The sequence below is a fragment of the Centroberyx gerrardi genome, chromosome 6 (genome assembly GCF_048128805.1).
Source record: "Centroberyx gerrardi isolate f3 chromosome 6, fCenGer3.hap1.cur.20231027, whole genome shotgun sequence".
Lineage (NCBI taxonomy): Eukaryota > Metazoa > Chordata > Actinopteri > Beryciformes > Berycidae > Centroberyx > Centroberyx gerrardi.
Genome location: NC_136002.1, coordinates 7,764,303 through 7,776,076, shown reverse-complemented (window position 1 = coordinate 7,776,076; position 11,774 = coordinate 7,764,303). Strand labels below are relative to the sequence as shown.

The following is an 11,774-nucleotide window of genomic DNA, read 5'->3' as shown; positions in this document are numbered from 1 at the left end:
GAGGAGAGAGATGGGAGCACAGTAATGGCATTAGATGTAATCTAATCATGGCAATAAGATGTGAATGGATGAGCGTGAGCATGGTGATTATGCAGAAGAGGGATGGCGGCGCGTTGATGAAGCTTTGGAGGTGTGAGGCCGGGCTTCGGTGCTGGACGGCAGATCAGCGGGCGTTAGTCCTCACCCTGCTGCTTTCTGACTGTGAAACACTGCTCCCGATTCCATAAAACCACACCGGTCGCCCCATTTCACATTTTGTCCCGGCTCTGTTGTGCTAACTAAAGCCAAATCAAGGCGATGCAGTTGGCAACAGAGCGGTCACTTGAGAGGCTGTAGCTGGTCGATAGCGGAGGGTGCGGTCTGAGGCGATGTGGGTGCTGGAGTAATAGCTCACTGTGGGTGCTACATGGGTGCAGAATGCCTCCGCTGAATTTAAATACGCTTCAGTACAGGCTTGTCAGCAAAGCAGGATACACTGCATATCTAATAGCATCTAGTGCATGTATGACTGTTGATTTCCATACATACACTTTATATGTATCCCATGTTTGGTCATGTCCAAGTGTATGGATGTGTGTGTTTATGTGTGTGTGTGTGTGTGTACGGTGTGTGTGACCATGTGTGTACTCGTCAGTGTGTGTGTGTGTGTGTGTGTGTGTGTGTGTGTGTGTGTGTGTGTGTGTGTGTGTGTGTGTGTTTTCACTCGTCATGTTAAAAATCAACTGTAAGTGCATAAGTGCAGTTGTGCAGCCGTGACCTGACTGGGATCAGATAGAGTGCCCTCTCCCCTCCCCTCCTCCCCCTCCTCCTCCTCCTCCTCCTCCCTCTCTCCCCGCCTCCACCCGGCCCCATTTGTCATGGCCCAGCTGTCGGAGGGCCGTGATTGGTTGGCTCGGCAGACAGATAGCCGATAGGCTCTGATTAATAGCTGAGGCCCAAGAACTTCCTCATTGATCAACAGGACAGGCTGGAGGAGGAGGAGGAGGAGGAGGAGAGGAATGGTGGAGGGAGAGAGAGAAAAAGCATGCCCTGTCGCTCTGCAAGTGCCGGCTGATAACCCTGATAGCGGCTCTTGGAGTGTGTGTATGTGTGTGTGCATGCATGTGTGTGTGTGTCTATTTGTGGGTGGGTGCTTGTTTACAATAGCGAAGAGATGAGGGAATGTGAGAAGCAGGATAATATCGAAGCCATGCAGTGAAAAAGTGCCTTGGGTTTGCTCACTTGCTTTCCATCTGTCTCGCTCTGTCTGTGTTTGCTCAGAGAAAGTGTGTGTGCTGCAGAGCAAGTGTGTGTGTAAGCTGCGTGAGTTAGCATCTGTGACTTTTTCCATGAATAAGAAAGCATGTATGTTATCAAACAAAGCACACTGACCCATTTGGCCAGCAAATGTCTTTCACGCATATGTTTGTGTGTGTGTGTATGCGTGTGTGTGTGTGTGTGTGTGTGTGTGTGTGTGTGTGTGTGTGTTTGTTGTCCCAAAACCAGTAGTGTCCCACAGGCCTAAACATAGAATTGCCTAGTACCTGGATGCCGTCAGCTATGCACAAGAGATACTATTCTATTCTATTCTATTCTATTCTATTCTACAAGTCAATATTTGGTTGACTTAAATGCGATGTAACTGCATTCAATTACTGTACTTCAATCTATGCCTAAAATATTGGATTGTAAATTTTGCACAGAATAGGTATTACAGTATTTTGTTATGTGTATGCGGGTGTATGTGTGTGTGTGTGTGTGTGTGTGTGTGTGTCCCCTCCTGCTGCTCTGTCCAGCCTCTAGTTGATTGATGATCTCCACTCCCACGGGGTCAGTGGGGTCGTGACCTCCCACTACTGACCCCCCTACTGAGAGGGTCAATCACACACACACACACACACACACACACACACTGCAGCCCATAAGGAAACAGATGGCCTTGGGACAACTGGTGCTTCCTCACCTTTCTCTCCCAAACACTCTCTCCGTCTCTTAATAATCTCACTGTTACAGTGTTCTCTCACATTCACAGATACACTTTGACATCACACACTCAGTCTCCCTGTAAAGTCATCAACAAATAACCAAAAACACACCCATGTTAAGTTAAATCAAATTCAGTGAAAACCCCATATTTCTAAAAGGCTGGTGTTTCAGGAATTGAGAAAATCTGATTTTATGACTGTAGAATACAATTTTATATTTTTTAATGATGTGGGCTTTGAATTGGTTCATGGGTTCTAAGGTCAGAAATATCAGCAAACTTTCAATTCAAATAAAAACATGTTAGATATTGTATCAGTGTGGTACGTTTCTGCTTTTCTCAGCTCTGATATGATGCATTTTGCAGGGAATGAAGATCAAGTAAGGTATTTGACACGTAGCAATATCGCTCCCTAGTGACGGAACAGGGTTATGACAGATGATGGGTGCATTGTAATCAACAAACCACAGCCAAGCCATGATTATCTTTTATTGATGCACACAAAAGCTAATGAAATGCATTAAGTGGGATACAGCCATCAAACTATTGGCTTAATACAAGCATAGCAAAACTGACACGCGTGGTTAAACTCTCAAGCTGTAAACCTTAAAACTCTCCATAAACATCAAGCCTTGTTATGAGGATCATCGATCAGCAATCCAACAAATATAAAACTAGATTTAAATAGACAGCAAGTACTAAAGAGAATAGCAACATACAGGAAACTGAAATTCATTTTCTGTATTCGTGTAAAATTACTAAACAAAAACAGAAAAAACACAAAAAAAATCATTAAAAATGTATACTAAGTCACTCTTTCCCACATTTAATCCCCCACCAACGGCCACACAACCACGCACATAAACAAGCATAGTGCTATGGAAGGGTTATATAGCAATAGTAGTGTTGGTGGTGTTATATCATCATGAGAAGAAAGAAAAAGGGAAGAGGATGGAGAGTGAACAGGTGGGGAAGAGAGAGGAAATGGAGGAAGAGGAGGAGGGTGAAGGAGCAGGAGAGGGAGGGAGGCATCTTAAAAACAGCTTATAATCAGTTTGAGGGTGAAGTGATAAGAGCTTATATAAAAATATAATATATAGATATAATGCGATGCTCGGATCAGGCCATTAATTTCTTCATGTTCTCCCAGCCAGCGGACTTCAGCCACTTGGTCACATGCTTCTTAATCTCCTGAGAGATGAAAAAACAGGAAAAAACAAAATGTTCAAGCTCACAAAACTTTCAAGTATTATGAGTAGAATTAGGGTGGAAATGCCTCTGAAATGGAATTTAGATCATAATGGGACACTAAAAGTCCCCACTGAAAATAATAATATGCTTATTACTACTAGTAGTAGTAATAATGATAATAATAATAATAATTAAATCCTCACAATCAAAATGTCACACTGGAATCAATTCAGGTTAAGGGCTTCCCTTAGACCACCAGTGTAGTATTGATGAATTAATCAATAAATGTGTAATCAATCAAACTGCATCATGTCTGTCATATCAGCAGTGGGCAACACTGACTATCCAATAAGCTGAATATTGGCCGTACATATCAGCAAACTAATATATCGGTCTAACCATACATGTTATGCTAAATCTAACAAACTACTGATTTACCATTTTCCTACATCTGCTGTAACAATCCATTAATATGGATCTTGTGATGTGCACAGTTTATTATGTATATCAGTCACATCTCAGAGAGGTGCTCATACCCGCCTGGCCTTCTGGAGCGAACAGCGGTCCGCAACCCTTCTGGTCATCATATCGGCACAGTGAGCAGTGTCCTCAATGAAGATGGTCTGGTTCTCGTCCCCCTCCTCTGTCCTGTTGTTGACCACCGACAACTCCTGCCACGGGTCGATTCCACCTGGGGGGGGGGGGGGGGGGACAGAGAGATGGGACAGAGGTCAGAGGACTGTAGCCTAATATCTGCCCCCTTAGTTAATCAGCTGACTGCAAATAAATTTTTTATCGCTTTCAAGGATTATTTTTCATGTTGTATGAGTCACTTCTTGGAAATGTGTGAGCAAGTGTAGCATTAGCAGTCACAGATATGATATGCTGCGATCTTTGATAAAGATTAGTTCTCGCAATGCCCTGCCCTAGTGCTCTCCTATCCAATCAGAGAAGAAGAGATAGTCTTCTCAGTGTCTGTGATAACTACAAACTACATCCTTTGACTTGGTGCCTCTGGGCCAAACCAAGAGGCACACAGCAGCAGTAAAGTGTTTTACAGCCATTCTCTCACCTGCCATACATTAACAACAAGGACACACACTAATACACACCAGCAGTTCCTTTGCTACTCTGGTGCAAAACCTTGACTTAAGTCTACCAGACTACACCAGCAATCAGTGATTTAATAAAAAGTCATGATTTTGTAATTTTGGTGTATACGGCTATAATAAAATCAGTCTCACCATTGACGTAGAGCACCCTGTGTGTGTGCGGGTGGTCTGCTCCGTAGAATTTGTTGGTGTAGGCGATGCGTCCAGGCAGGGAATCCTGGGATATGCCAAACAGCACGGGACAGAGCTGAGTCTGGGCCTGCAGGGTCAGCATCCTGGAGAACGGACAGCTGGCGTCCTCACAAGTCTGGTCTACACACACACACACACACACAAAAGGGATTCAGACCATAGAAAGAAGGATGGTTCACCATGGGCGTTGGTGTGTGTGTGCGTGTGATGGTGTGTGTGTGTGTGTGTCTTACAGTAGCCAAACTCGGTGCAGGTCTGGTAGATCCACTGTCTCCCTGCGTTCCTGGCCGTCTGGAGCGTCGTGTTCATCAGATCCTTCACCGTCTGCGCATGGGAGGCATCCAGACAGGGCTCCTCACCTGTGGAGCGGTAGATCTGCAGAGAGCGCGCACACACACACACACACATACACACATATAGAACGCGCTTGCCCTGGGGCACCCTGGCAGGATAATCCGGCAGGAATGGGGATGCCAAATGCTTACACCTTCTCAATTGAACTCTGATAGGTGGATCACAAGCCTATCACATACAGGGAATTCACACATATAGCTCAATAGTGACCTCTGGTGGCTATAAAGTGCATGACAAGAGAGGAGTGTATGTGTGGACAGGGGGTCATCCTTGGTGTGTGTTGGAGTGTGTGTTCTCCATACCTGCACCAGTTTAGCAAAGCGGTCGTAGGCCTCCATCTCTTCCTCGTACGCTTCGCTCTTATTGGTCATAATGTCACAGAGCTCGTTAATAGACATGACCGCCCCTTCCTCGTTGTACTGCACCACTCCCATGACGATGTCGGCCAAGCTCTGCATCAGCTCAATCTGAGGTGAAAGGTGTGTGTGGCCAGAGTGTTAGGTTCCACTCAAAAGGCTTTACTCTGCATCAGAACTATAACACACTGATGGATTAAAAACAACCAAAGATATGAGATGAGAAAAAGAGAAAACCTAGGGAATTAATTTAATAAGGAGAGAGTGCCTTTGTTTTAAGACTAAACCCAGTATATATAATCCCGAAGGGCAATACATGAAGCTGGAAAATAATTTCATACCAAATTATCGTATCCCATCGTTCCCTTCGAAATACAAGTCCATTTAGTTCCATTTGTGACAAATCTCACAGCACTTTTAAAACTTTTTAGCTGTCACATATTGACCATCCAAGTATGAAGAGCTCTCTAAACCAATATGTGAGTGAAAAAATATCTACAATCCCCAAAAAATAAACAAGGACAAAAGTTCCCAAGAGATGCCACAGATGGTGCTATCCTCCCATTCATGATTGGGGCCTTGGTTAACCCTAATCACCACTGAGTTTCCCCCTAAAACTTCTCATAAAATAAAAAAATAAACCTGGCACCTGATCTTCTAAGTTTTTGGGGATCTGACAGCAGCCGAAGTCCTTGGCCACTTCGCTGGCATTACCGCCCATCAATGCTGCTTCCACGGCAGCAAAGGCCTCCCACACATCAGCCACACACTGCAGGGAGAGGACACAGGGGGAGAATGTTACACACGTGATAGACAACCATTTCACGAGAGATATTTACAGACACACACAGACAAGCGGCTGTCTCTGTACCTTATCTGAGCCTCCAACTGCCTCATTCATCAGACTCAAACCAACGATCTGAAACCGAGGAAGTGACAGATGTATGAGTGGGAGAATGTTTATTTCAACCGGAACGTGTATCACTAGGCAGTCATTGCTAAAAAAAACATTCTGTATATGCTGTATACCAAAATTATGACAATGGATTATGTGGGTTTACCTTGTTGTAGGTAGAGAAGTCCAACTTAGCCTTGACAGGAGCAGAGGAGGCCACAGCTCCGTACAATAAATGTGGGAACTAGAGCAGGACACAAGAATGACAGAGACAGAAGAGAGATAGAAGCTAGAAAACTGAGTCTAGGTAGCTTTATTCATGATGTCTAGTGTATAGTCTCACCATTTTCTGACCTGTGTCCCCATATGCAGTATATACAGAGATCATTTAGTGGATTTCACAAACAACAGGACTCTGGACTCTAAATGGGTTGTAGGCCTGTTTTATTTGAACAAATGAGGTATACTTTAATGATCCTGTGTCTCAGTGTGAGACTGAATGAACTCAGTATAGGGCCTGTACTGAAAATGTTTAAAGCTGTACTCTTGCTGCCCCAAATGGCAGCAAGAGGTAACTGTTTTGAGGTCGTCGTTATCCAGAAATCATGTGACGTCAGTAAGCTGAATGGTAGGTGTGGAGGTGGTGAAGAGCTTCAGCCATCATTGGTGAGTCCAGAGCACTCGCTCTCTGCTGTTTAGGAGACACTGTTGTATTTTGCTCTTAAAGGAGAATACCAGTGTCATTTACAGTTCTAGCCCATTTACCACTGTCTAAATATACTTTACATTTCCCCCAATCATTTTGCAATGCATGCCATTATGTAATTAGATTTTTAACATTTACCCTTTTTTTTTTTTTTTTTTTAAATACAAACTGGAATCAACTGCTGTCCTGGCTAACAAAGATACCCCAAGTAAGAAGACAAGTTGTAAGGCGACATGTTTTTGAGGTGACTTGCTTTCAAGTGATTGTCACAATGGATGTCAGCCATTGGTGAAAAGTTTTCGTCTACATCCTTTGTTTACATTGTGCACACCCTCCGTTCATCCAATCAAAGAGCCTGAAATATTCTCTGGTCCAATAGGAATTCTCTGAATGCACACGGATATGAAAACACTTGGGCACAATGAAACAGCGATAAAACAGAAGCTCTGACAAAACCATCTCTTCTCTGTATTTTCACATAAAAATTCACAGTGCAGCTTGAAATGCTTCTAGAGATTCATATCTGAGTCCAGTCTTTCACCTTTCCTCTGAACCAGGCAGACAGCGCTCCAGCATAGGAGCCTCCGAAGCTGATCCAGGTGTTTCTATGGGTCAGACTGAAGCGTTCGCTGATGTATTGGTGGAACGCCACCAAGTCACCAAGCCTGGAGCAAAGAGGAAGAAACACAAAAGACTCAGCCCAACCCTTCTGTCTGGAAATCTCAGTCTTTCACACACAGGCACACATAAACACACAAATAATATATACAGAAAGATACAGAAAGAGAGACAGACATACACACACAAAAACACACTAGCTCTCTCACACATACACACAAATATATAGACACAAACAGAGAGGGAGGGAGAGAGAAAAAAGTGACAGATGCATTCACACACTCAAACACACACACTCACACACACACACACATAAAGGGAGAGGAGAGAAACTGAAAGAGAGATTGACACATATATACACACAAACACGTATACATTCTCTCTCTCTCTCTCTCTCTCTCTCCCTCTCTCTCTCTCTCTCTCTCTCACACACACAGACACACACACACACACACACACACACACACACACACACAGACCAGTAGAGAACCAGTACTAACGCCTGCTGGCTGCTCAGGTCTGCTAGGTTCTTTGTTTCGAGGCCGTCAGGGTTGATGCTGTCGCCGTAGAAACGGTGCTCCAGAGCCAATAGCAGAGCCCCGTGCTCTTCAGCCATGTCAACATGGTGACCTGGGGAAACATGATCAAAGAAGGTAAAACTCATTCAAAAGTGACGTTTGATATTTCCAACAACAGCCCAACCATCCAAGTGAAGGGATTAAAACTTATACGCAAATACTGGACAACAATATTCAAATTTCGATATTCTTCTGATCTGCTACACCATCTCACTGAGACACACAGAACAGAAGAGGGTGAGGCTTTTAAGTGATATAGAGAAATAAGGAAAAATGAGAATGATGAAAGAGTGTAGCACAGGGGTGAGGGAAAAGATGAAGATGAAAATGAGCTTGTAAGCACAGTATCATCTTACTCACACACAACGTGACGCTTCAGTCATCACATTTTCACTTTCTTTTCCAAACCTTTTGAGAGCGTGACAGCCAGGTGAATGCGATCGTTTGTCCTGACGTGTAGTTCAACGATTTTCTGTACTTGATCTGTTTGACATTTGAACGTGTATGACAGACAGAAGGGGACAGGAGCTGTGTCCTACCTGCCAGAACGTTGAACTGTGAGATGGGGCCTTCTCCTCCGATGAAGAGGAACACTGGACCATGAGGACGCTGCCAGTACGCCTCGTTCACAAAGAACCTCTGGAAGAGAGACAAAGAGAAAGTATGAGAGAGAGAGAGAGAGAGAGAGAGAGAGAGAGACAGACAGACAGACAGAGAGAATTCACTGCACATTCATAGGATCAATGCAAGTAACTGAAGTCAGTACTGCGCACTCCTACAACCTAAATGTCTTCTTCTTAGTGTCTGGTGGGGCGAAGGTGGTGAAGATTTTTCTCTCAATCACTCATTGATGTTTAGGAAACAATTTCGTATTTCGCTCGATTTGATTCGTCACTTCTTGTGCATGGAGAAGATTTCCCACCAGTGACCATACACCGACACCAGAATTTCATTTGGGCAAATAGGGCGAATCTAGCATCTCATTTAGGGGGGAATGGGATGCTTTGTGATTTCAGCTGATAAGACAGGTGTGTTTTTATGTTAAAATCTTGTCTAATGCAGCTTTAATGCATAATAAAATCCAAAGAGATAAGTATAAAAGCATGAAGCACAGTGTAATATCAGAGATCTCTCTCTACCTGAGGGAAGGTCTCCATGGCCTGGCGGTCAAAGTGGTCCAGCGGCTGGTGGATCTTGCCCTCGCTCATGTGCTCGGCAGGCTGCTGACCCCTGACTGTGCGCATCAGGACATGCTGTTTGGCTTTGTGGAGCTGGAGCTTACGCACACGCTCCTTGATCTCCCTCAGAACCCGTCCTGCCGATGAAAGAGAGGAGGAGGACAAGTACAAGAGAAGAACAGAAATAACAGAGAAGTTACAGAAAGGTTCAGATCTGCTAAATGCCACTCGTCATTTGTGCCAATTAATGGCACTGGCTCTTTTGATTAACCCGATGCACTAATTCAAACGCACACCAAGCCTGTGTGATAGGAGCCATTTAGCTCTCCTGACCTGCTGGCCTCCAGGCATGGCCAGAGCTGATAAGGTCCAACTTGCTCTGAGTGGAGTAAAGTCTCTTATCTCACTCTAACGGCCGTTTGATTGATGCAAACAGCTAAACCGTGTTTGTTTACATTTCGCCCAGGAGTTTTTGCTCATGTCACTAATATGATGGCTGACAAAAATACTTCCAAACTAGGCCTACAAGCGCTATTTCAGGAGCAGTCAACATCCAATATTTGTTGCCCTGGGGATTCACTGTCACCACCAGCGTGTCTTTTTCCCCGCTCACAATTTTGACAACTGCAAATAGGAAAAAATACTTTCTGAAAGTATGAGGAAAGAATGCAATATTACCTTGGTCAACTTTTCTTTTTATGATTTGTGGTCTTCAAAAACAATATATATATAAACCTATTATGTATATGCCCACCATATATGGGAATTGTACTTTTAAATACAAAATATCAATATATTTTATAACATATGGTTCTGATGATGCAAAGCTTTGCAGCAAAAATTCAAAATCAAACACAAGTCTGGGAGTAAACATATTTTCCACACCAGTCACATTCTCTGGAGCATTCATCAACTCACCGGAATCAACAAAGTTCAAGAGGAGTAGAAGGATGAGATAGGTTGGTGACAAAAGCATCTTTACCACCTAAATCGACCAAGTCGGGAACCTCAACCCAAATGTAATGCGTTTCCAATCTGCAGGAAGAACTCCTCACGCTCTGCTCCCTAGGAAGTGGCTGCAGTGATGAGCTGACAGGGTCTCTTAAGTTACTGTGGAAACTAATATGAACTGTGCATAATTATGCTCTGCAAGGGGCATCAAGCCTTATCAGGACCAACCAACAGGAGAAAGTGTGTGTGTGTGTGTATGTGTGTGTGTGTGGGTGTGTGTGTGTGTGTGTGTGTGTGTGTGTGTGTGTGTACATGCAATCAGCTCAGCAAAAAAGAGCGTCAGCTTGGTGATGTAATGAGATCTGGATCTCACTCTTCCCTGCAATGGCTTCTGAGGTTTTTGGCCTTTTCCACTTCAGGTGAGGTGTCAAAGCGGCCAAGCGGTTCAGAGAGACTGTCCCATAACCGACATGTCACAGACTCAAGCCCCGCCACAGCTAACGTGTCCCTCATCTGCCATGTGTATGCTGAAGTGTCACTAAGTAAGACACTGAACCCCTACCTGCTCACTCACATCTTGAGCCTGCAGTTTGTTTATGCAGAGGAAGTAATATCTTGGAGGTGGCTGTTAAAAATAGTTACTTAATGATGCAGTCCACAGCACAAGTATGTATTTTAAATTAAGTCCTCCAACTTATGATAACACTGAGAGGCAAAAGGGGGAAAAAAATGGGATTGTCATGGAAGATCCAGTTATGTGCTAGTTTCATCTCTTTTTTTTTGTTCAATAATATATCGAGATAGCAACAGGAGAAAAAAATGGTAGAATGTAGAAAAAGGATTCTGTCAAAATCCTGTTTTTTTCACTTTATCGTAATATTGAGATAAACACAGAAAAGTTAAACAGAGCTTAGATAATTGGATCCCCCAAGAGATAAAATGATATGTTCACTTCAGTAAGGTCATAACAGACAGAGCTTTAGTCAATAAATAAATGATGAGAGCATGTAAGATAGGAAGGCACGACAGGTTCTATAGGCCAAATCTAAAACTTTTTGCATGAAGGCTAATAGGAACCAAACCTTCCATCCACCTGAAACTGGGCTGAACATAGGGCACAGACTAAAATTGGACTAAAACTTATACAGTAACTTATACAGTATCTGCTCAGGGGGGATTCATGAAAGGGCCATTGAGACTGAAAACATATTTTTGGAACTTACAAATACCTCAAAACACTTAAAACATTTTGAAAGTATAACAGTTCTATAAAAATGAATGACTAGAAGTTGCTGGTGTAACTTCTGTAAATCCTGCATTATGTATGTGAAGACAGGCATTAAGAGTCTTCAGCCCAAGAGGAACAGACATTCCCCAGAGTGCTGAAGACAAGCATCTTGACAATCCTCCATTACAGCCTCAAATGTCTCTATCAGTCTCTATCAGATCTTTCATGCGAAGTAATGTTCCTCTACGTGAGCTGTGTCCACAAACCCACCCACATCCTGAGCTCTGATAAGAGCTGCAGCAAATACTGAGCTCCTGTAAAACCAGAGGTGTGAGCAAGTTTCAAGTCTTAAGTCCCAAGTCAGTATCAAGTTTAAATGTAGAACAGCAAGTCAAGTCAGTACAAATCAAGGGTCCACTATCAATTTAATATCTTAAAGAAAACTAATATCT

At 43.4% G+C, this 11,774-nt stretch overlaps 1 protein-coding gene across 1 annotated transcript; it reads right to left on the bottom strand.

Annotated features, from left to right (window-relative positions):
- Window positions 1-2,438: 2,438 nt before the first annotated feature.
- prss16 (serine protease 16) lies at window positions 2,439-10,253 on the bottom strand. Its single transcript, XM_071897299.2, has 13 exons — window positions 10,062-10,253; window positions 9,105-9,280; window positions 8,505-8,604; window positions 7,888-8,017; window positions 7,311-7,434; window positions 6,230-6,307; window positions 6,040-6,087; window positions 5,818-5,937; window positions 5,115-5,279; window positions 4,692-4,833; window positions 4,399-4,578; window positions 3,691-3,845; window positions 2,439-3,154 (listed from the first exon to the last, which is right to left on the bottom strand). The coding sequence occupies exons 1-13, from the start codon at window positions 10,117-10,119 to the stop codon at window positions 3,083-3,085; spliced, it is 1,548 nt and encodes a 515-aa protein (XP_071753400.2). The 5' UTR covers window positions 10,120-10,253; the 3' UTR covers window positions 2,439-3,082.
- Window positions 10,254-11,774: the final 1,521 nt, after the last annotated feature.

Bases quoted from the DNA above. Each gene is read 5' to 3' on its own strand.
- prss16 (XM_071897299.2), bottom strand. From the start codon at position 10,119: ATGCTTTTGTCACCAACCTATCTCATCCTTCTACTCCTCTTGAACTTT. The intron at 9,281-10,061 runs GTGAGTTGATGA...TTTCATCGGCAG, and splicing joins CTTGAACTTTGTTGATTCCG to GACGGGTTCTGAGGGAGATC. The intron at 8,018-8,504 runs GTAGGACACAGC...ATGTTTCCCCAG, and splicing joins ACAGTTCAACGTTCTGGCAG to GTCACCATGTTGACATGGCT.